The sequence below is a fragment of the Chaetomium strumarium genome (genome assembly GCF_033439665.1).
Source record: "Chaetomium strumarium strain CBS 333.67 chromosome Unknown B0T15scaffold_1, whole genome shotgun sequence".
In the NCBI taxonomy this organism is placed as follows: domain Eukaryota; kingdom Fungi; phylum Ascomycota; class Sordariomycetes; order Sordariales; family Chaetomiaceae; genus Chaetomium; species Chaetomium strumarium.
The window spans coordinates 7576424-7598287 of NW_026944429.1; the positions used below are offsets into that span (position 1 = coordinate 7576424).

Below are 21864 nucleotides of genomic sequence, written 5' to 3' on the forward strand. Positions count from 1 at the left end.
CATATCTACATCGATGCCTGCTGGGCTTGGGATGGTGGATGAGTTCGCTGTGGTCCGATAGGATGCAAGCACATCGCCGCGGGAGGTTCTACACGGAGCACGACACAGCGCAGGACAGGAAGGAGGAGACGCCGTTTGTCCAGGATACAACGGAATCGCCCTCGGCTGCCTGGGTGCTATTCTGGCGCCGAGTAGCGAGCAACCGCTTTGGCAAATACCACTTCCCCGACTCATTTCGCCAGTGGGGACTGGTGATGTGGGACGCTAGGCGGCTGAAAGTATCAGGCCACCATGCCGCTCTGGAATCATACACAGAATTGGCGACCACTCTAGCCCCTCGACCGACTACATTTCGCCGAGCCAACGGTACCATTGACACGGCCAACACGGCCATGCCGTTCTAGGCTCTAGAACCTAGAGAGGCAATACCCCAAGCTTAGGTAGTAGTTGTCACCTGCACATATACTTTGGGATAGGAGACAGAACGAAACCTGTTTCGGCCGTTACCAAGTCGCAGCTTTTCTCAGTTCTCTCCTTTTCTATTTTTCCCCGCAAGGGAACACGGCGACCGCCTACAGCTTGTCACCCGGTCTTGATGCCGCCTCCGCTGGCGCTAATAACACAGCCTGTGACCCACCTAGCATCGCGACCACACAGAAGCCCCACGGCGTCGGCCACATCCTCGGCCTGTCCAAACCGCGGGATGCTCTGCGCGGGGAAGAACTCATCCTGGAACATCTTGACCGCCTCCGGTCCGCAGTTGACGACAGCCTCGGTCTCGGTCAGACCGACTGTGACGGCATTCGCTGTTGTGCCGGACATGAAAGAATATCTCTCGTCCTTGCCGCCAAAGGCCTGCGCCCAGGTCCGGCACAGCGACTCGCCGGCCGACTTTCCCGCCGCGTACATGAGCTGATCGCTCCAGGGCTGGCGCGACCGGATGGACGAGATGTAGATGATGCGGCTGTCGGGCTGGAAGTAGCGCCTGCGTACAAGCTCCTCCACGATCATGACTGGGGTTTGGATGTTGGCCAGGAGGCTGCGCTGGATTTCGTCGGTTCCCATCTCGCCGATGATACCCGGCATGGGATCGCTGGCGGAGTTGACAAAGATATCGACTCGGCCGTTGAACGAATCTCTGGCCTCGTTGGCGATGGTGCTTGCGCAATCGTGGGAGAAGATGTTCGCGACAAGTCCTTTGATCTGAAGGGTCTCCGGTCGCTCTCTCGATGTGGCTTCAAAGACGCGGGTTGTCATCTCGTCATTCAAGTGTGATGAGATAGCCTTGACGCCCTTATCACCCGTGCAGGTTCCGAGGATGGAGCAACCTCGAGAAGCGAGGTTGAAGGCAATGGCGCGCCCGATGCCGCGAGAGGCACCGCTGATGACGGCCACCTTGCCTATGAGGTCTAGCTCGCGCACGGTGGACATGTTGGTTCGGGTGAGTCGATAAATATGGTCTGTACTCTTCCCAGTCCAATAAGCTCTTTCGGGTTTCTATTTGTCCTGATGCAGGACGGGTTGTAAAGTAAATACAGGGACTTGGCTAGCTACAATGGTGATGGTAAGCATGCCAACCCTCTGTGCGGGGTATCATCGTCTCCCGGTCATGTCCGACAACAGAACCAATGAAGCCTCAGAAGGTGTCTGCATCCTTGTGTTTTTGCTGGTATCCTGAGACAACGGGTCGCTAATTCTCATAGATCACCGCGTCCTGGTGTCAGGATCCGTTGACGTGCGTGGCGCACACCACGACAGAAGACGTATAAGGACAATCAGTTTCTAAGTAGGTACTATTCGCTCCTGCCGCTGAGGATTCAGATGTGCTAAGCATATAGGCAGGAATCTCGTTCAATTTAGCATATCAATACAAAGATCGGACAACAGTAACTCCCTTAACAGTCTCGATGATACTCTCTCCTCTCAGCCCTCACCAGACCCGGTAAGGTTCAGTCTAGAAGGCCACACATGGCCAGAACTGCCGCGTTCGAGCCTCCTTCGCCGTTCACATCCCCGACATAGCCGAGCCAGCCCCGGCCAACTTTGGTAAATGCCACGGCCACCTCCTCCGGCGTTTCACTATCGCTGTACCACACCGCCGACTTGTCGACGTTCTTCACGAAGAGGGCCTTCTGGCTGTATGAGGGTAGAAGCGGGCGGGATAAACCGCGGGTGCCAGCTTGTTGGCGCAACTTGACTGTTGTACGGCAATAGGATCCTCGCCGTCAAGGGAGGCCGATACGAGCGAAGAAGCGATCGAATTGGCCCATAGTGACCATGCTGCTGAAGCATCCTGCCACCACGACGGTGACTCCTTCACGAAGACGGTCTATGACGCGCTCCAGGACCTTGCTTTGGCGTGTTATGGCTCCGTCGGTGACAAGGATAACGGACGGCGCGGTTCTTCGCTGAGCTTGCGGAGGGCGGCCTCGGTTGTTGTAGCTCGCTCCATCTTGGCTTTGGAGTTGAGCTGTGAGACGAGGCTCCCATAACAGTCGTCAAACAGGCCCTCATACTCGAGGCATAGTGCAAGGATACGGGTGTTAGAACCGAGCCCAGCATTGGTGGGTGCAGGCGTGGTTCGGGAAGCAGCCTCGAGTGTGACGTCTCTGAACAGGGGTTCGGCCCTCCCCGTTTCAGCCGCCTTCTTTGCCCAGGTGTCGGCAACTGCATTTTGCTCTCTTGGAATTCTCCAGAGAGCAACGCGCAATCCGCGATCCCCCAATCTCTCCGTCTCGCCCAACAATAGCTCCCACAGATCTTTGTTCTTGACATTGTTGCCAGTGCCTGTCTTCCACCCGTTGCATATCCAGCCCCTGGTCCAGCCTGTGGCTCCGTCAACGACATAGGTCGAGTCCGTTGCAATGACGATGCTGTCAAAGCCCCTAGCTCGCCAGTCACAGAGGCGCAGCGCGGCGATGGCAGCCCGAAGCTCCGCTCGGTTGCTGGTTGCAACACTATCAGCCCCGAACGACCTTTTGTCCTCGAGCCGACCGCAGATCACAGCGTCAGGCCCATGCACCACCGCCCAGCCTGCACGAGGGTTTGCCTGCCCGTTTCCCATACCAGCACCGTCCACGTAAACAAGTACTTGCCCGGGTTGGTTGGCAGACACGTACCAGACACTTCCAACTTCGCCGACACGAGCTGGGAGAAAGACTTGAGAAGAGCTGTGTGCAGGAGGGATGAATTGCGTTGGAAATACGGATCTTACACCCCGCCTTTTCTCTATGGTCACTGTCATCTGTGCCAGGGTGGTAGACAGATCTTCGCCTGCACCGCCGACGGTGGTGGGACCTGTGTATGTGCGGACAAATGAGCAGGTATCTGCTCACCAGCACGAGGGCATCCTCGCTCTCCTGCCAAGCTGGCCTGCACTGATATACAGCCAGCTGTGCCTCCTCCATCGAACCGTGAGTGTAGTATGGAGGCATGGCCGCGCCCTCTCCCCATTCATCGACCAGTGCATCCCAGAAGTATGGATTCGTATCGTGTACGGTTCGGCAGAGCGTCCGGTACTGACGCTCCAAGGACGTAATTGTCCTCGCAATCGTCTGTTGGTCCATGTGTCGGACCCTTGAACGCACCAACCTTCCTACAGGCCGTGTCGGGCTCAAGCGTCTTCTCGAAGTCGAACCCAAATTGTGACTCCGAATATGCTTCCAAATCGAGACGGAGACGTAGCTTCAAGAGTGTGAGCATGACGAGATGACTGAGACTCAAGCTTCTGAACATCATGTCCACTGGCTCGAACGCATCGGCTTTGCGAGTGTCCAGATATGGTAGCGTCGTATCGTCCCAGTCGTAATTGCCGTCAACGTCAACGGTCGCCCGCCACTTGAGGAAATCGTAGTATTCCTGCTCTCGGCCAAGAGGTAGCAAGAGGCCAGGGACGATGTCCCGCGCACCCAAGTTGTCGCTCCGGCAAAGGCGAAGCATATCGGTGAAGTGGTCGAGCGCCTTCTCCATAGCAACTGCATTGTTGACTTTGAGGAGGGCGTCAGCGGCGTGGAACCGCGCCATCATGTAGTCGCGTGTGTCCAAGATACCCCAGAAATGCCCCATGCCATTCTTGAAAACGTCCGGCGGTAAGGAGAAATTGTCAGACTCCTTAGCACGAAGCGCGGCTTCTTCACGGTCAAGCTTTTCTCGGGCCTTCTTGATGGTGTTACAGACCGCCTTGTGCTTCGATCGGTGGGTCGCTTGGTGCGACGGGCCGCAGTAGCTGACAACCCTGCAGCCACTGCAGCGGCACAGCATAGAAGTTGAGGCGTAAACGGGGCATCTCTGAGGTGCTAGCCCATACCCGACGACGTCCGATTCGTCGTCTGAAGAAGAAGCGTAGTCGAGGTAACCGATAGTATCTATAATAACGGGCTAGTGTAGAACTCGTCAGCTGGGCGTTGAAAAAAGTTTCGGCAGTTTGGCCGCCAATTGATGCCACAGAGGACAGGCAGAAATGCAGCAGATGCTTGCGAAATTCACAGGCCGGGTAGAAAATGAACTTAAAGTCAGCCAAGGTCACCATCGATCGTCGATCGGTTATTATGGTGGAGCTTGAAGTTTGAGATGGTGTGGGGAGCTTGCTGCTTGGGAAGGGGTCTGGCCGCTAACCCCGCACGCCCCACTACCTAGTGCCGTACCGCCCCCCACATGCCACCTACCCTATGTGGTGAAAGTCGTGGGGCAGAGCGAGAACCCGTCCCAAACAAACCTTTATCTTCACGGTCTTTCATCAGTCAGTTTCTAGAAGCATTATCAAACACCGCCCAGTTGGCTGACTTGCATTTAATTGATTGGTTCTTGAACATCTAGAAACTGGATTTCGTTCATCGCTTGCCTGTCCGCCTGCCCAAGATCTTGCCGCCGCTCAGAGCTTTTAGCAGTTCTCTCGGTCATTTGAGTCGAAGTATCAGCTGGGCTTGAGAGTTGAGACTGAGTGCATCGCAGTTTCTGCCTTATATGCAGACTACGTCACTACGTTCTTGAGAGCTGAACTCTGCAGCCACTGTGGTTGTAGTAAGTAGTACATTCACCTGGTGGGTATGTAATCGCAGTTCACAATCTGTTATCGTCTCATGGCCAGTCAGCTTAACAGGCGGGTAATGAGCAAGTCCACCACAAGGCTCGAACTGCATGCCCTCTTCACATCCTTCGCTGAGCGCTGGATGCTGGCACTAATATACATTGCCACTGCAGGCGAGCTTCCGGCAGTCTCTCATCAAGGTTGAGCATTTTCTCCTCTTTGAGCATCAGGCGGCAACGCGCAACGGTTCTGTTGTAACGGTTGATCTCCGATACTCTGCATGCGGCTGAAACAGTGCATGGAGGCCTCACACTCCCCTCCAACTACCATCCCCTTTCACTTTTTTGACCGCTATCAAGGATGCTCACCACATACACCTTCCCTTTGCCACCATGGAGACAATGGCTTCGTTTCAGACACTCTGGGAGCAAGCACTGGAGGAATACTTCGCGACAACAAAGCGGACCGACAAGGAGAAGGAGAGTATCCGCAGCATCACAGATCCCGAAGCTCTACTTACGCGGGTAGAGGCGGGCAACAAAGACTTTGTGGGGTTCCGGGCCAAGCATACACGACTGCGAGATGTGTTGGGACGAGTGACTGGGTTCATCACGATTGTTGCCAAGGTGGCGGCGAACGCTCTGCAAAGCGGCCCTCTTGCACCTCTATCGGTCGTTCTCGGCGCCATCAGCTTCCTGGTGAAGAGTGCGGAAGGAGTCAGTACAGTATACGACTCCGTCGAGGATCTATTCGAGAAGATATTTGCATTCACAAGTCGGCTTGAGCTATATCTCGTGGGGAAGATCCAAGCTAAATTGCAGGGGTTGGTTGTCGGAACCCTGGTGTGCATCTTGCGAATCACCGCTCGCGCGGAGAAGTTGGTACGCGATGGACGATGGAAGAAGTACACGCAGCTTTTATTCCTCGGCCGAGATGAGAAGATCAAGGAACTGCTGCTGGAGCTGGGCAAGCTTCTTGACTGCGAGCATCGCTTGGTCGCGGCCATGGCATACACCATCAACTTACGTCTGGACAGCAAGACCGATACTCTGGTCGAATCGTCGACCAAGTCGTTGGGCGAGCTACAGCAGGTTCGGGCAGCGCTCGAAGACATTAGACCAGATGCTGCTAGGGCCCGCATAGAAGAGCATCTGATGACAGATACGCACCGGAAAAGCCTCGCTATTGATCATGAGTACCGCGAGACGGCGCTGAAGTCATCCGGCGAGTGGCTCCTTGCCGAACCAGCGTTCCTGGACTGGCTGGACCGCAAGTTGCGCACGCTATTCATCAGAGGCGGCCCCGGAACAGGGAAGTCTTACCTGTCTTCCATCTCGATCACAAAAGCAAAGACGACATACCCCTCAGATGACTTCGAGCGGCACAGCACCTCGGTGGCTTACTTCTACATCAAGGAGCACGACCAAGATCTTCTGCATCTGGCGAACATGCTGAAAAGCCTGGCGTATCAGATCTCCCAATCCGACTCGGCTTTTCGGAGCCACGCCATCCAAGTTCTTAGCAAGCCCGAGAGTGTCGTTACGCCGCGCATGCTCTGGGCACATCTGTTTCTCAATTTCTTCCAGTCCAGCAAGGCGCAGAGCTCAGCATTGATCATCCTGGACGGTCTTGACGAGGCTCCGAGGAAGACACAAAGGGATATCTTTGCCCTGCTTGCATCGATCCATCCACCGGTCGGCCAAACCGCATACTACCGCTTACAGGTAGCCCTCTTCGCCCGGCCCGAGGTGTCGGAGCATTTCCCAGTTGGGTTTGGACATGGCATAGCAACTATTGAGATCAGCAACAAGAACGAAGGCGACATCGCCGCTTATGTCAAGGAGCACGCAATGCGGATCTTAGTGGTCCGTCAGACTCTGCGACAACAGACAAAGAAGGCCGCTGCACAGTTAGCTCGTGATATCCGCGCTTGCGTTCTAAGCAAGGCCGACGGCATGTTCTTTAAGGTGGCGCTGATCATGGACCGGCTTGCCAACAAGGAGACGCGTGCAGCCCTCTTCGCCGCCATTGACGCATCACCACCCGGTCTCGACGCCATGCTTTCTCACATCTTTGCGCGGCTCCTGGTGGCAGACGAGGACGTAGATGTTGACGACTTCCGGGAGATTCTGCTTTGGATGAGCTTTGCCAAGCGACCGCTCTACCTCGCGGAACTGTATGGCATCGTTCGTGAGCGGACAGGTAGGCCGCCGGATGCTCTCGAGGCACGCATGCGGGGCCGCTTCGCCACTCTGTTCAAGGTTGGGAGCGCAAGTGGGAGCGAGAAGTGGCATCAAGGCGCCTTCGCGGCGCTAGACGACAACGAAGAATTCGATATAGACGATGCAGAGTTCGACAGTGACAACGATGACAGCAGCAACATCGACGGTCAGGATCAAGATTCACTAGGGGTCATTGCATCACACGGTCACGAGCACAACGGCGGTCGTAATAGAAGCAGAGCGCGTGTCGGCGACATGGGAACGCTCAACAGAGAGACGATGGAGCGGTTCTGGGCGGTCGACGTACGGTTTGCCCACTCCAGCATCCGCGACTTCGTTGTCAGCAACAGCGCCACTGGGATCGGTGTTTACATCAACCCCCGCGCCGCCGATGCTGGCATAGCCTTGCAGTGCATAAATCTCATTCTTCACACTCCAAACCCGGAAGAAATGGTGGACAGCTGCAGCCCTTTGTGGTATGCGACGACGTATTTCGCGGACCATCTCCTGTCAGTCGATTTGGATATTGCCCCACAGCGGCAAGAGCAGGAATTCGTTACCACGCTGTGCAAACTGTTCTTCAACGACGGGAACTTGCTGAGGCTGATCGACAAGCTTTATTACTGCTCCTACGCCAAGGCCCTACACCAGTTCTTCGTCGACCCATCCTTTCTCACCGCCATCCAGACTCGGTTCCTGGCTCGGGCGAGGAAGGAGTGGTATACACCAGCCGAGTGGTCTTGGATCCAGACATGTCTGTCCAAGCGTGTGGAGTTCCTCCGGCCGTTGGCTAGGCAGGCGGCCAGGATGTGGCTCACGCGGACGGGGCACGACGACGTTGCATACCTGTGGGCCGAGCGGCGCCAGCTCTTCCACGTGTGGATTGTGCATTGTTTCTTGCATGGAGTAAGCGTTCCCCTGGTTCGTTCTGCCACCTTTCAGATACACTCGTTCTAATGCCAGAGTGCTTTCTGCTACTAGGAACGAAGCCCCGAGGACTGCTGGCACTCCGATATTGACATTGGTCGACTGGTGGCACTGAAGCCACCGGATACAGATACAATAACTGCGTTTCTTGATTTTCACCCTAGCATCGAGAAGACCTGCCACTGGCACACGGCAATCGGTTGGTTGCTTTACCAGTTGAGCCAGGCAGATGCCGCCGTGGAGCACTTCACCGAGGCGGTCAGGCTGGACAGCCAGTGTTGGAGCGCCGTCCGTGGTCTAGGGTTCTCTTCCGCGCGGGCGATGGAGTACCGGAAGGCTGGTGAGCAGTTTGATCGCGCTGTGCAACTTGTTCCAGACAGCCTGAGAGACGCCGTTCGAATCCTACGACGGGACCAAGTGTCTATCATGGTGGCTCAACGAGGTCAAGATCTGAACAAGGCTGTCATCCTGGTCCGGAAAATGCTGTCCTACGTTCCGAATTTCCTCTCAGATCTCGGCACCACGATACTCTACATCCAAGCCCTGTACGGAGTCGGTGACTTCGTAGGCGTGCGTAACGTCTTCCGAGACCGCATGGCTATGCATCGCGGGCAGTGGGTGTATCAGTGGGTCAATCATCCGGCATATGGGTATGGAGACGCAGTGATCCAGCAGGTCTTTGAATTCAATGAGGTGAGACTGGAGATTGGCCGGGCCCTGCAGGCTACCAAGTCGCTAGACCTGCTGATGGCACCGGTTCAGCACTTTTTGGACGGCGACAACGCGGACACCACGTTCGCTAGGAAGCCCTGGGTGGCTGGGTGGCTGATTGAGATACTGTACGAGTGTTCGGACAACATCGACGATCCACTCCAGCTGTGCGAACGCGTTCTCGACCCGTCTTTCCGGGCCCGTCTCCATCCCGACCTCACTTGGGCGGCTAAGAGCTACTATCCCATTATGCCGGCGCAGAGGCACGCATCCAAGCTATACTACCTTCGCGGGATCACAGCTCTCTCCCAAGGCCAGATCGCCCAGGTCCACGCCAACGTCGACAAGCTAAAGGAGCTACTTTCCACGCCATATAGCGACACAAGCGACACAGACAATACAGAGATGCTTCAGGCTGTCTTGATGCGCCGGGCCGGCGGGCGGTACACATCGCAGTGGCGGCAACTCCTTGGCCCCAGAATCGTCGACTCTTTGCAGGAGCTACTAGTAGCGTCCGACAGCTCCGCACCACCGCCAATTCACGGCCTGATCCACGGCCTATCGCGACTAAGCAACCTGCTGATCGCGGCCGGCGATGCGACCAACGCGTGCACCGTTATCGCCTTATCCCTCCAGGGATTTCCTCCCTTCCAGAGCGAGGCCGAGTGGCGCTCGAAGGGGCGTCGGAGCTCATATTGGCTGTGCGACGGAGTGTGCACGACGTATGATAACCTCGATAGGATCTACAATGAGGTTCACCACGAGCTGTTCTACTGCACCGAATGCTTGGATGTGTGCTTCTGCGGGCCCTGCCACACGATGTTACGGACGGGAAAGCTGCCTTTCCGCATGTGTGGTCAAGACCATCACCTCGTCAAGCTGTTTCCTATTCCGCAGGAGTACATCGGTGTGGCCGGGCGCGTCATTAGGGAGGGAGACGGGTCAGGGGTCGAGGAGTTACAGTTCGACTTGAATCAGGAGTGGTTGACAAGACTGCTCAAGGAATGGTCTGGGCTCGTAACATCTGAGGATGAACCTTCTGGGGATGAAACGGGGGCCAATCTTTGATACCTTCTCCCTTACACTCGAACGATTGTCACTATGTGGACGACCAAAACATGCCTCGAGCCAAACATTTATTCTATGTTATTCTTAGTACTGCGCCTATCAAGCTCTAAAAGGATTGGCATCAGGCAACGCCGTAGGAGTGTTCTTGCGAGCCTTGGAATTAATCAGGTGCGCAAAGGACGGTGACCACTCCACACGCGGGTTGTAGGGCTCAAAGTCAAAGAGATAGCCCAGGGTGCGCAGAATGGAGGTGGCCGAGTACGACACGACCTCCCCGGCGGCATTCGCGGCTTGCTGCTCGACGTGGCCCTTGCTCACCCAGGGGGAGATGAGCAAGGTGGGGATGCGGCCACCGAGACGGTTGAACGGGAACGTGTACTTCCCTCCGGAGGGTGTGGAGGCCGTGTACGTCAGGTTGTCGGGCCTGGGAGCGAGCGGGGGAGGGACGTGGTCGTGGAAGCCGCCGGTCTCGTCGAAGGTCAGGATGAAGAGCGTCTCCTCCCACAGGGGGCTGGCTCGGAGCGCTTCGTAGACGTTCTTGATGAGCGCCTCGCCGGCCGAGATCAGGCCGGTGGGATGCATCGACGTGGTGCCCACGCCGCAGCACGACGGGTTGATGAAGCTGAGCGAGGTCAAGTTGCCGGCGGCGGCATCGACATAGAACTGCGACAGGTTGACCACGTTGCTGCTGAGGCCGGCGTCATACGTCCACTGGAACCATGAGGCCTCGGGTCCCGTGCCGCCGGCCGGGTCCCAGTAGTTCCTCCACTGGTGACCCTTCTCCGTGAGCGACTGGAAGATGGACGTCTGGTTGAACCCTTTGGCCGTGAAGGTGGCGTCGTTTGTGCCGTGGCCATAGGAGCTGCCGGACACAAGCGCGAGGCGGTTGGGGTTGGTGGGCTGCATTGCGCGTCAGTGTTCGGATTACAATAATGGCTGGATGAGCATAACTCACGCCGGGGACAGCCGAGTGCCAGTGGTTGAAGGTCACGAAGTTCTTGACCAGCGCGGTAAGAACCGGCACCTGCTCCTCGGTGTAGTAGTTCATGACCTGCTGCACCAGAGTGGAGCGGTTGACCTTCGAGCCGTACAGCCGCAGCTGCTCATGAACAAAGCCCTGCTGGGTGGGCTTCAAGCGGCCGGACGCAATGGCGTCGTTGTCCGGGTTGAAGCTGCCGTAAAACTGGAAGTTGTTGCCGTAGACGGCATGGTCCGGGTCGTTGGTGATGGAGTCGTAGCCGTTGGCAGCCGAGCAAACAGAGCCCTCGCCGAGGTTCGACACGTTGTAGGGATTGCGGAACGGCCCGTTGTGGATGGGGTTGTCGAGGCCCTTCTGCTTCTGCCCGCCCAGGAGGTTGTCAAGCGACCGGTTCTCCATGACCAGGATCACCACGTTCTTGATATGAGCCTTTAGGCTGTCGATGCTGCTTTTGTCATGAGCCGGCAGGGCCTGCGCCACAGCCAAGAGGGCCAGCAAGCCCTGAACTGTGGTGAGGTGCATCTTGACGGGATCAGAGCTAGGCGCAAAGTGATGATGGCCTGGAAGTTCGCCTCTCTGCGAGACAGTGTATGTGTCGACAACAGCGGCCATCGCCTTGTCTATTATACCCGATGTTGAAGACATGCCCCACCCACCTGCACATGCCTCTTCACTCTCCCGCCGTCTCCAGCGGCTTCAACCTACGTGCTTTGCTTTCCTCGTGTTTGGATTGACAATATTCGTACATCCATTTTCATCACCGGCTTCTTTTTTCGATACAGTACTCCACTCGGAGTCGGATGCCGTGTCGGCAGGCACACTTACACGCACACAGCACTCGCTCCCCAAGCACCACGTGTCCTGCCTTGTCCCGTGGTTGCATCATGTTCCCCCATTGGCCGGTCGCTTCCGGTCCGCTACGACGTGCAAGGGGGCCATGGTTGTTGGATGCTCGATCAAGCTTTCGCCAAGACGGGCAGGTCTGTCGATGCCGTTATTCCCGGCAACACCGCAACACCCCACAGTACGCGGGGATCCTGACCGTCCTGCCTGTTTTGGCACCGAGATGCGGAATCGAGATTCGGCTCACCAGTGAACGCGTGCCTGATTGTAAGCGGCCTGTCCCGCAGTCTCCACCAGATGGGTTCTCCCGGCGAGAACGTGCCTCTCAAGCTTTGGGACAGCCAATGAATGGTTATCCCTTGAGCATGCAAACAAACAGTTGTCGTTATTGGGGAGAGTTGACGGGAAAGAGAGGAAATCAAAGGATAAGTAATATGCTGGACAGCCTTGCTGCAATTAGTCGAGGTTTACGGTGAAGATATCTTAAGCTAGTCCTCTGCTCATTTCGTGAAGGGTCGCCAAAGCTACACCCGTTCCATACGCCATACACTCCAGACTGATGTCTCAAGATGTCACGAGTATGGCGTCCTCTGTTGGACACGCTGGGGCTGCAGCCGTCGGGCTCCGGCCGCCCAAATTCCCCTGTCAACTCGGAGACGCTCCCTCTCTACTCTTCCGACGCGGCAAGCGACACTTCAGACCCAACAACGACAAACCCACGAAATAGCAGTCTGGATGGCTACACAAGTCAAGTTCAAGTTCCTCCACCGGCACAACCACCATCACCATCACCTCCGGGCACCGGGGAGGTCAGCTCCCAACTCTTCCAACGCCCGACACTATCCCGCTTCCTCGCCGATTTCACGCTCGGCTTCGCCGACGGCCTGACGGTGCCCTTTGCGCTGACGGCGGGCCTCTCGTCGCTCGGCCATACCGACACGGTCATCTACGCTGGCATGGCCGAGATCTGCGCGGGCAGCATCAGCATGGGCATCGGCGGCTACCTGTCTGCGCGGGGCGAGGTGGCGGCGGCGGCTGCCGCGGATAAGGCCGGCGCCGAGGGTGAAAATTTTGGTTCTGGTTCTGGTTCCGGTATTGATGTTGAGGTTGAGGTTGCCGATGTCGTCCAGGAAGAGTCAGAGTCGGAGAAGGGCGGCTTCTTGGCTGCGTGGAGTAGTAGTGGCAGTGACAGTGACATTGTCGTCGTCGCGAACTATCTCGAGCCGCTGGAGCTGCCGCCGCAACTGCGCGAGATGGTATTACAACATACACATGGTTGTCCAGCTGTCGTGGAAGGGTTGCGGGAGACGCAGCGGAGAGGCGACCGCCAAAGGGACGAGGAAGGGGAAAATAGAGACGAGCGATTGCCGTCACCGCTCATGGCTGGGTTCTCTGTCGCACTTGGATATCTCCTGGGCGGCGTGCTTCCGTTGTTTCCTTACTTCTTTGTAAGGCACGTCAAGGACGGCCTGTCCTGGAGTTTTGGGGTGTGCGCCGTGGCGCTGTTTCTGTTCGGCTTCTGCAAGGATTTTGCGTTGAGTGGCAAGCCGCGCAGGATGCGCGGGAGCGACATACGACGTAGCGCCTGGGAAGGTGCGCAAATGGTATTTTTGGGGAGTGTGGCGGCGCTGGCCGCCGTATTGTGTGTAAGAGCGTTTGAGGGCATCCAAGTGGATCATAGTGAGCAGTCGCCGTAATGAAGAAGAGACAGGCCCGAGACAGGCCACACGTTCCCAAATGCGTGATTACACGAGAGCCTATTGTAGGTGATCTGCTATGGAGTCACCCCTCTGTGTCGTGGCATCCTAACGTTCATCTTCCACTCTTCTCAGCACCCAACGGAAGCCAGACTCCGGCATCAATATCCCGCCTCAGCCGCTCCCTCACCTCCGGCGAGGGCCGAGCAAAGCCTCCTGTCCTCTCAAACCACTCCTCCTCTTCGGGCGTATCATCTCTCCCAAAGTAGGCATTCCGATACGGATACCGCCCGAACCTGTCCACAATCGGCTTGTGGACATCCATCAGCATACACATCCAATACGTGTAGTCCTGCACCGTGGCCACCTCCTTCGGCGGTCCTGCAGCAAACACGCGCGGAAAGCCGTAGACATCCGATAGGATCGCTTCCCGCTGTGCGCGGTACGGATCCGTAGTCCGCGTCACCTCTTCCACCTGCCGCCGCGTCTCTTCCGTGAGAGCCAACGCCCGTTCCTGGATTGCGACCTGATCGGTGTGAACAAACGGTGCAACAAACCAGGTCCGCACGAGCACCCAGTAGCCAAGGGTGGTCCCCAGCGCCTTCCACCGGCCCCAGGATGCCGGTTTCTCGGCCACCTCTACGGGCAGAGCGTCGAGTGTCTGGGCGTACCGAAGGCTGATGACGTCGAAGTAGGCATTCGTCCAGCGCGCATCAATTCCTTTGCAAAGGCGCCGCGGCATCTGGTCGACGAGGAGCTGCAAGCCGAGCGCCTGCCGGGGGAACTGCGGGTCGGAGCTGGGCGGGAGGAAGGTGGTCAGGTCAGGGATGTTGCCCAAGCCCAGCTTGCTTAGAGATACCAAAATAGGCCAGACTGCTTGGACGACATCGCTGGCGAGAGGAGGTCCAGCCCCGAGGAGGTTGCCAGCAATAATCGCGAAGTCGAGAGGTTCAGTTGGTGAGAAGGGGATCACGGTGTCGACGACGAGGTTGAGGAGTGCGGGGGTGATGAGGGCGCGGAGCTGGTCGGCCATGGCCTGTTGCTCGTGAGAGACGAGAAAGTTCCTCCGAGTAATTTCTATTAAAGGAAGGAACCGACGAATGTGGAAAGGGTGAGTTGTTGAGGAAGATCGCAGAGGTGATTGTAGTTCCCGGAGGCTCCGTGGAAAGCGTTATCATATGAAGCCTGTAAGGAGTATCATTAGGACCGATCATACAGGTGTGGGGCTGAGCGGCTGCTTTTAGCTGGAGGTCACCTTCTCCCCGAGATTAGTAAGCTTACCTGCGACATTTAAGCTGCAGCTAGTATGCTACCCTTGTGTATTAGTAGTACCGCGGATATCACTCTAATAACCGCCCCACCGCCCTCCCCATGTTCTCCCATACCTTCTGCTCAAGCAACTCCCTAATCAAGTCACTATGACAAATCCACTCCCTCTCAAACTGGTCCCTTAACACCTCGCCTCTCCCCTTCCTCTACCTCTCCTTATCCGCCTAAGGTAGTCATACTCCTTCCTCATAGCCCTTCATAGAGTCTTGGGTTCTTGCTTGTCGAAGTACTAGTACTTGACACAATTTAAGATTCACTCCTCTCCTTTCCACCCATCGCCGACCCCTCTCATCCATTGCACTCCAACCAATTCCAAGCCATGCTTCTTCACGAACTCCTCCGCTCTAAAGCTCCGTCTCTGGACAAACTCCTCCCCTCCGACGTCGGCCTTCTCCAACAGCAACCCTTGTTCTGGCTCCCGAAACAACAAGAACAAGTACCTGTGCGGTCCCGACTCGTCCTTGGGTCCCGGGGCGAGGTACTGCGTGAGCGTCCTCCCTGTCGTCGTCACACATCTCGGCGTTGAGTTTGAGTCGGATTCTGCGGCGTCGGAGGGAAATGGGATGTTAACCACCACCCAGTGCCTCCAATACGCGAACTTGGGGTCGTCGGGAGTCGGCGCGTCAGGGTCAATCAGCATGAAGGTGAACTTTTGTCCTGATAGTGATGAGAAGGCCGTCGAGTCCCCAAGAGATGTGATAGAGACAATCGGCGCTTCCTTGACTTCGCTCACGCGCACGAGGGTGCCATTGGAGATGTGCTTGCCGCTAGGGAAGGCGACCTTGATCTCAACCGTGGGTGTGAAGTTGCCGTTGAGGACTCTAGACGGCAGCAGGCTGGCTTGCTTGAGCGAGTCGAGAAGCGGGTTTGCCATGGTACTGGTATTGATGAGGACAGTAGGGCGGTCGGGAAATCGGGACTTGTTGAGCGGATGGCCTCCAAGGGAATGCTGTGGTGAATATGGATGCTTATATTGCCCTCAGTCGACGAAGAGTGTCGGGGAGTTTGTAATTGGTGGGATTTGTAAGTTCCGTTCTTGGCGGTTATGCACCAGATGTCGACCAAAGGAGCCAATTGATCTTATCCAGAAACTTGAAGATGCCAATACTCCCTATGGGCCCGCATCAAGAAGAATGTTGGCGATGGAATCTGGACTGGGACCGTCCTAAGACATAAAGGAAATCGATGCAAAGGAAATCGATGCAATGGTGAGTTGCTAGGCTGATACCGCACGCCACGCTAATGCCGAGTTACTGAACACTCGGTGCTGCAGTTGCCTTGGCCATTGTGGTGGCGCTGGTGAGAAGGGAACAGCGTGAAAAAGCTCGCATGGACTTCCGTATTGTAACTGAGACTCTAAGACGGCTTCAGAGCTTGCGAAAGGCCAGGTCCCAGTTTCCGTTCGTCACTCTATCGGTATTCGGAGAGCTCGATCACAGGAAACAGTCATCCCTCTAACCAGAGAAAGCACCTTTCAGCTTACAAAGACATTATCATATGCTCAAGTGGAGCAAAGGTCAAGTGGGGAGAGAACTGCCTATCTCCGCGCAGGGCAAGAATGACTATGTCGGGCAAGACAAAACCTCCAACTTAGAATTGCTTACCTATGTGACCTGGGTGAGGAAGCGTGCAATCGCCGTTCTGCTCGAGTTTATATCGCTATCCTCGTCCAGTAGTCGCCGGGTATTTACTAGGAGTTACCCACCTTCGGAAGGATTGGGGATCATTGTCTCCGCTGAATAATAAATGTGGTATTTGTCATCCAACTCTCCTACTCATATGGTTATGTTTCTCCGGCGCAGCGACATCGCATTAATAAGAATCTCATGGCGTTTGGTGTAAATACTTCCTTCCCATCTCTGCAATGTTGACATGAGCTCTTCGCTATCCAGCTAGCACTTTCGGATTCACCCTTAACCCTTACACCCCGGCCCCCCGCTATAACTCGGAAACTCTTATTACGTTGCCTTAACAATGTCTTCTTACAACCTTGTCCCGCCTCGACGCGTAACAGCGTCCAATCTGCCCCTGCCCTCCAACGTCCGAGAGGACGAGCATGCCGAACCCGGCGTCGAGGTCAAGGTCGACACTCTAAAGACCGCGCCCCTCCTCGACGGCACATTGATGCGCACGGTCGTGGCCACCAATAAGCAGATCCCAACTAGCAACGACGGCCAGTAAGTTGGCAACCGATTGCTCGGTTGATTACCGTACAAGTGCTGGTGGTGCATACTGACAAATTCTCCTCCATAGTGGAGAACTCCCACTCGACACAGTCCCAGGCATGGGCATCGTGCTCCCCGGCGGCTTGAACATGTACTACCTTGACGTTGCGCCCAACACGGAAGGTACCATGCACCGCACCACGTCGACAGACTACTTGGTGGTCATCTCGGGCAAGCTGAGCCTTATGACACCCGGGTCTGAGGCGTACTCCGTCCAGGATGGCAAACCAACGTATAGAGAGGCCGTCGAGACGGTATGTCACGCCGGCGAGGTTGTTATCCAACGAGGAATGATGCATGCGTAGGGCCTTTCTGTCTATCCCGGATTTTATTCGCTCGAATGCTTAGTACTGACTTCCCTATTAGACTGTCTAACCGGACGAATGAGTGGGTGAGACTGCTTGTGGTTGTGCTGTCGTCTGAGCCAAACAAGGTGCCCGTTGAGGGAGCTGACGGCCATAAAGTGCTCGCCGACACATGGCTACCTTGAGCTCAGATGGAGGTCAAAGGTCAGGTTAAAAGCCAGACGCGGCAGCAACTGAAGGTACCTAAATTTCAGCGCGAAAAGGACTGTTGGTGAAAAACAGTAACTCGGGAGAAGCATACCTAGTCAAGATAGAGAAGGGTCATTTATTCTAAATACTAGGTTACATGCTAGATAACTACCTGGTCCTCAGCTCTTTGTCCTGGCGCGCTTTGAGCACGGCGCGATTACCCAACCGCACAAGCTCGGCGGCAAAGTCGTCCCCCATCTTCATATGCGTCATCTAGTCTTGGGCGGGCCGGCGGAGGCGCATCTCCTTAATCATCATTGGTGCCGAATCTGGCAAGCCCAAGTCTGTCTCGGCATCCTCATGGAGCAGGTTGTAACAGGTGCCCAATGACCCTAACCCTGCCTCATCTGCGTCAAACACCCATCTTATCACGGACCCACTGGCCCACCTGATCTTCATTCGACGCCAGGAACGTGGACTTTCAATTTGGCCGCCAACTACCACGTTCGCCAGATACATTAGTCACTGTTGCATCAAACAGAAAGCCAACCAATTTCGTGGAAACCAGCAAAGACATAAGTCAAGTAGCTGAAGTATCCATCTGTTTAGTAGGTATGGAGGATCTATCGACAAGCTCGAATGCCAGCGATCGCTCGTCAACGCCTGACGTCTCGAAGTTACATTCAAGTTGTCACTGGTACATGTACCAGGCACGGCCGATCACTCCTCCTCAAGATGCGGGAGACGGCGACCTCTACAGGTGCATTGCATAGTCGATTACGGCCGAAAGCCCTTCTCCGTCACTTGGCAGGGAGCGCGCGAGTACCCTGATCTCAGCCACTTTCCCAACCTCGACCACGTTGAAGTCTCCCCAGTAGCCCTAAGCCCTGCTCTCGCTGCCATCTGGAGAGACTCGACGATTCTGGACTACGGTTCCTACGCGTCTATCCGAGCCTTGGAGCATGGCGACAGTCCCTTTCCCATTCTCAAGCTCGCCCATCCGGACACGCAATCCCTCGAGCTCATCCAACACGAGTTCAACATCCTCAGCGATTTGAAGTCGCTGGGCCTGCCGGTTCCAGAGATCGACACACAGCCCATTGTCGACGGCGGGCGAATCTGCGGCTACCGGATGAAGGCGTTAACCAAGCTCAAACCATCCGAGCTACGTTGTCGGCAGCACGACATTCGACGCGTTCTTCTACAGCTCCACTCGGCTGGATTCTGCCACGGGGATGTGACTCCCAGCAACATCATGCAGGACGGCAGCGATCGCATTATATTGATTGACTTTGGCTTTGCGGGGCGAGCAGGCAGCGCCGTCCCGCCTTTTATCCCTAGCTGGGTGTATGCTGGTGGCATCTTCGAGCCGACTGGTGACTGGAAAGCATTCGAGCGGTTCTTTAGAGAGCCCTGAACCTTTAGGGTTTATGGTCCTTGCACCAACCCGACCAGAATGCAATCGGCACCTCCTCAACGCCCTTACAATCCTCCATCCCCTGTTTGCCACAGGCTTCCAGACTGCCTGCGTTGACAGTGCAGCCGCAGTTGGACCATTTTCTGACCTCCTGTTTGTACATGTCGGAACCTACAGTTGAGGCCGGTGCTCCTCGAAAGGAGACAAGTCATTATGATCCTCGACCTTAGGCGCACGGCACATACCGGGGCAGACATGAACAGGAACTCCTCTGTCGTCCCTTTGCATCGCCATGGATTGTATAATCACTTGCCCTTGCGAGTGGCGACTGTTTGCCCCCATGTTCGATCCGAAAAAAAAAATCAAGTAGCTGCGAAGTCAGCAAGGGTTTGTACAATGAGCTTGATCCGACACCAAAACGTCCACATGCGGCTTCGCTCCCCTCTTAGGCAGCGTCTCTGTTGTTTACGAAGAACACGACCTGCACGGTGATATCATCCCGGAGTCGCCGGGAGAATGGAGCGTCAAACGCTAGCCGGGCCGCTACCAGCTCGTGGTGATTTCCACCCAGGGAGTTACGCACCAGATGCACGGCGGCATTGTTGTCCTGGATGGTCGTTCTTCCCTCGACAAACCCCGGGTTCACCACATTTCGAAGCTGGCTGAAGTCGAACGGTTCACGAGTCGAGTCCGGATTCGTGCCTCCCTTGTCTGACCCATTCGACTCGAGCCATTTCCCTACTAACTCGACGGCCTGCTGGTCGGAAAGCCTGTCCCACAACCCATCCGTTGCCATGATCAAGACGGTAGGTTTGCCGGGGTCGATCTTTGTCGCCGTCATGACCGGCTCAGCAGTCAAGTATGGCGGCGTACGGACGTCGTACTTTGGCGGCAATGGTGCTGGGCCGTGAAATCTTCGCCTTAGATCCTGCTGGAGTTCCAGCGGTGGATTCTCGTGCGGCGCGGGTAGTGCCGCGCTTACGCTAGCGCTTCGGGCGCCGGGACGATCCCCCCCAGTCTTGACTTTTCTGCCACCTTGCCAATGCGATACGCCTGCTCGCACTCCCATGCATGGGCTGCTCACACCCCCATCTAACCGCATTCGGAAGGGCGCCGAGGAGTCAAGCCACACCAACTTATTGCAGGCGACTTCCCCCAACTTGCAGCCAGGCATGGGAGTCGAGCAGGCGGGTCGTGCCAATTGAGTCAAAATTTGTCTTAAATTAGACGCTCGTTGCATGAGGTTCAGCTCTGGGCAGCGGCTAGATCGTGGGAGCCAGAGGCAATGGACCCGTCCATTGGATGAAAATTGTGGGACTCACAATGACCACGGCGCTTATGGTTTGTCAGAAATAGTGGATCCGATTCCTGCACGACTCTCAGCCATCCATTGATCACACGTCACCCATCTTGAAACCTTCTTCCCGGGACACATAACGAACCGAGACCTCGCCCTCCCTTCCATTCTCATCGCCATGGCCCGCATTCGAGCCCAAACAGCGGCCCAGAAGGCGCTTCCATCACCGCGCTTGACGGAAAGGATAAATGGACGGCGTATCGATTTACGAAGAACGTCTATGACACGTGGATGCCAGAGCATTTCAAGAACATTTGCTCCGCCATCGATCAGTTGCCACCGGATTTGGACTTCGATGTCCCGCCGCTTTCTGAGGCAACCGGGCTTTCCCAGCATTTGGGGGACTTGATGTCGGAGGCCGGCTCCGCTTCAGAGCCCGTCGAACCAGATATCCAGTCGAGCAATGCTTGGCAGCAAGGTGGCACTCCGGGCACCTCATTCACAGTGCCGGAGGGTGGGAAGAGGAGGAAGGCTTAAATCGAGAAATGAATTTATCCGCCGTTGTCCTACACAGCACCAGCCGGCAGGCACCGGCGCGATTGCGAAGAATCTGCCAGCGTTGCCAGTACAATACGGGCTTGGTTTCTAACTCATGAGTGGACGAAGATGCTGATACGCCTGTTCAAGATGAGCACGCGCAGGAGCCTTTGGCTACCGGTGGGTTTCTGTCTTATTGAGGCTCCATATGCGAAGCGGGCCAACCAGGACTTTGCACTCTTAAGGAAAGCATTAGTGATAGATCCTCTACCTCACGGCAGGAATTCGCTCTCGTGGTGGAGTTTCGCCAATAACGGTGTCAAACTCCTACTATCGGTTAGCTTGTGCCTCGCAGAGGTGAGAATTCTTCTCACCTTCATTAAAGCAAAGACCCGGACAATGGCATCCGGATCACCTAGCCCTTTAAAACGGCCAGACTTGGTCCTGTTCATCACGAGCTCTTTCACGACTCGAGCCAGCTATGGCGCGCTGGACACCATATCTTTATTGGTAACTTCCTTGTTCTGCACTTGCGCAATGATAACTTTAAGCCTCGCTCAATACTAGACCACTAAAGTATATGACCGCCCTGCGTATATGTCTGATCGCGTTGTATCCTAAACACGAAGTGAATCGTGCTAGATGGAAAGAAAACCGTCTGGCCTGGTAAGAGGACGACGTATCTCTATTCGCATTCGGTATAGCTATATAGGCGTCACATCTACTTATCTTCTTCTTGCTAACTTAGGCGAGACATTTAACTAAAGCCGACGTGCCCTTCCTGAACTATAAGCCAGGTTAGGTAGCTATGACTATCTATGTACGGTATAGTATTATGCCCGCCTTCGGATGCAAGGCCCTATCCGATTACGTTATGCTATATACTCTAATCTTCCCCGGATGCTGCTATCCTCTCGGCACTACTACCTACTAGCATGGCATTACGTACCCGGAGGAGGAGCTGATAGTTCTCTCTTTCTAGGAACGCCGGTAATACTAAAGGTAACGGGCTCTAAAGATCCAGAAGGTTCCAGGGATTGTTTATCGGCCTCGGGCTAAGGAATCGGTCTTGGACTTCTAGTAGTGTAAAAC

The 21864-nt window shown here is 55.7% G+C and overlaps 11 protein-coding genes across 11 annotated transcripts; 5 read left to right on the forward strand and 6 right to left on the reverse strand.

The window, feature by feature from the left end:
• Nucleotides 1-137: 137 nt before the first annotated feature.
• B0T15DRAFT_522326 (uncharacterized protein) lies at nucleotides 138-1589 on the reverse strand. The gene has a single exon (XM_062868617.1). It carries the CDS (start codon nucleotides 1429-1431, stop codon nucleotides 583-585), a length of 849 nt encoding a protein of 282 aa, XP_062727491.1. The 5' UTR covers nucleotides 1432-1589; the 3' UTR covers nucleotides 138-582.
• Nucleotides 1590-1764: 175 nt separating this feature from the next.
• B0T15DRAFT_565206 (uncharacterized protein) lies at nucleotides 1765-4026 on the reverse strand (the record flags this gene model as incomplete). Its single annotated transcript, XM_062870661.1, has 5 exons — nucleotides 1765-2197; nucleotides 2243-2352; nucleotides 2391-3244; nucleotides 3336-3554; nucleotides 3592-4026. 5 exons carry the CDS (start codon nucleotides 4024-4026, stop codon nucleotides 1950-1952), a joined length of 1866 nt encoding a protein of 621 aa, XP_062727492.1. The 3' UTR covers nucleotides 1765-1949.
• Nucleotides 4027-5039: 1013 nt separating this feature from the next.
• Nucleotides 5040-10076, forward strand: B0T15DRAFT_83503 (uncharacterized protein). Its single transcript, XM_062871371.1, has 3 exons — nucleotides 5040-5043; nucleotides 5200-8154; nucleotides 8230-10076. Exons 2-3 carry the CDS (start codon nucleotides 5419-5421, stop codon nucleotides 9952-9954), a joined length of 4461 nt encoding a protein of 1486 aa, XP_062727493.1. The 5' UTR covers nucleotides 5040-5043; nucleotides 5200-5418; the 3' UTR covers nucleotides 9955-10076.
• B0T15DRAFT_385383 (phosphoesterase) lies at nucleotides 10054-11455 on the reverse strand (the record flags this gene model as incomplete). Its single annotated transcript, XM_062864274.1, has 2 exons — nucleotides 10054-10854; nucleotides 10910-11455. The coding sequence occupies 2 exons, from the start codon at nucleotides 11453-11455 to the stop codon at nucleotides 10054-10056; spliced, it is 1347 nt and encodes a 448-aa protein (XP_062727494.1).
• A 621-nt stretch (nucleotides 11456-12076) lies between these two features.
• B0T15DRAFT_565207 (VIT family-domain-containing protein) lies at nucleotides 12077-13473 on the forward strand (the record flags this gene model as incomplete). Its single annotated transcript, XM_062870662.1, has 3 exons — nucleotides 12077-12392; nucleotides 12525-12838; nucleotides 13061-13473. Exons 1-3 carry the CDS (start codon nucleotides 12346-12348, stop codon nucleotides 13471-13473), a joined length of 774 nt encoding a protein of 257 aa, XP_062727495.1. The 5' UTR covers nucleotides 12077-12345.
• Nucleotides 13474-13530: 57 nt separating this feature from the next.
• On the reverse strand, nucleotides 13531-14828 carry B0T15DRAFT_83518 (uncharacterized protein). Its single transcript, XM_062871372.1, has 2 exons — nucleotides 14755-14828; nucleotides 13531-14658 (listed from the first exon to the last, which is right to left on the reverse strand). The coding sequence occupies exon 2, from the start codon at nucleotides 14504-14506 to the stop codon at nucleotides 13589-13591; it is 918 nt and encodes a 305-aa protein (XP_062727496.1). The 5' UTR covers nucleotides 14507-14658; nucleotides 14755-14828; the 3' UTR covers nucleotides 13531-13588.
• B0T15DRAFT_83532 (phosphatidylethanolamine-binding protein) lies at nucleotides 14781-15919 on the reverse strand. Its single transcript, XM_062871373.1, has one exon. It carries the CDS (start codon nucleotides 15674-15676, stop codon nucleotides 15056-15058), a length of 621 nt encoding a protein of 206 aa, XP_062727497.1. The 5' UTR covers nucleotides 15677-15919; the 3' UTR covers nucleotides 14781-15055.
• Nucleotides 15920-16603: 684 nt separating this feature from the next.
• On the forward strand, nucleotides 16604-17687 carry B0T15DRAFT_565211 (uncharacterized protein). The gene is made up of 3 exons (XM_062870663.1): nucleotides 16604-16979; nucleotides 17056-17328; nucleotides 17394-17687. Exons 1-3 carry the CDS (start codon nucleotides 16777-16779, stop codon nucleotides 17515-17517), a joined length of 600 nt encoding a protein of 199 aa, XP_062727498.1. The 5' UTR covers nucleotides 16604-16776; the 3' UTR covers nucleotides 17518-17687.
• Nucleotides 17688-18135: 448 nt separating this feature from the next.
• Nucleotides 18136-19051, forward strand: B0T15DRAFT_549447 (kinase-like domain-containing protein; the record flags this gene model as incomplete). Its single annotated transcript, XM_062870219.1, has 2 exons — nucleotides 18136-18281; nucleotides 18359-19051. The coding sequence occupies 2 exons, from the start codon at nucleotides 18136-18138 to the stop codon at nucleotides 18936-18938; spliced, it is 726 nt and encodes a 241-aa protein (XP_062727499.1). The 3' UTR covers nucleotides 18939-19051.
• Nucleotides 19052-19289: 238 nt separating this feature from the next.
• Nucleotides 19290-20149, reverse strand: B0T15DRAFT_83543 (uncharacterized protein). The gene has a single exon (XM_062871374.1). It carries the CDS (start codon nucleotides 20110-20112, stop codon nucleotides 19384-19386), a length of 729 nt encoding a protein of 242 aa, XP_062727500.1. The 5' UTR covers nucleotides 20113-20149; the 3' UTR covers nucleotides 19290-19383.
• Nucleotides 20150-20347: 198 nt separating this feature from the next.
• On the forward strand, nucleotides 20348-21280 carry B0T15DRAFT_522336 (uncharacterized protein). The gene has a single exon (XM_062868618.1). The coding sequence runs from the start codon at nucleotides 20527-20529 to the stop codon at nucleotides 20770-20772; it is 246 nt and encodes an 81-aa protein (XP_062727501.1). The 5' UTR covers nucleotides 20348-20526; the 3' UTR covers nucleotides 20773-21280.
• The last annotated feature ends 584 nt before the right edge of the window (nucleotides 21281-21864 follow it).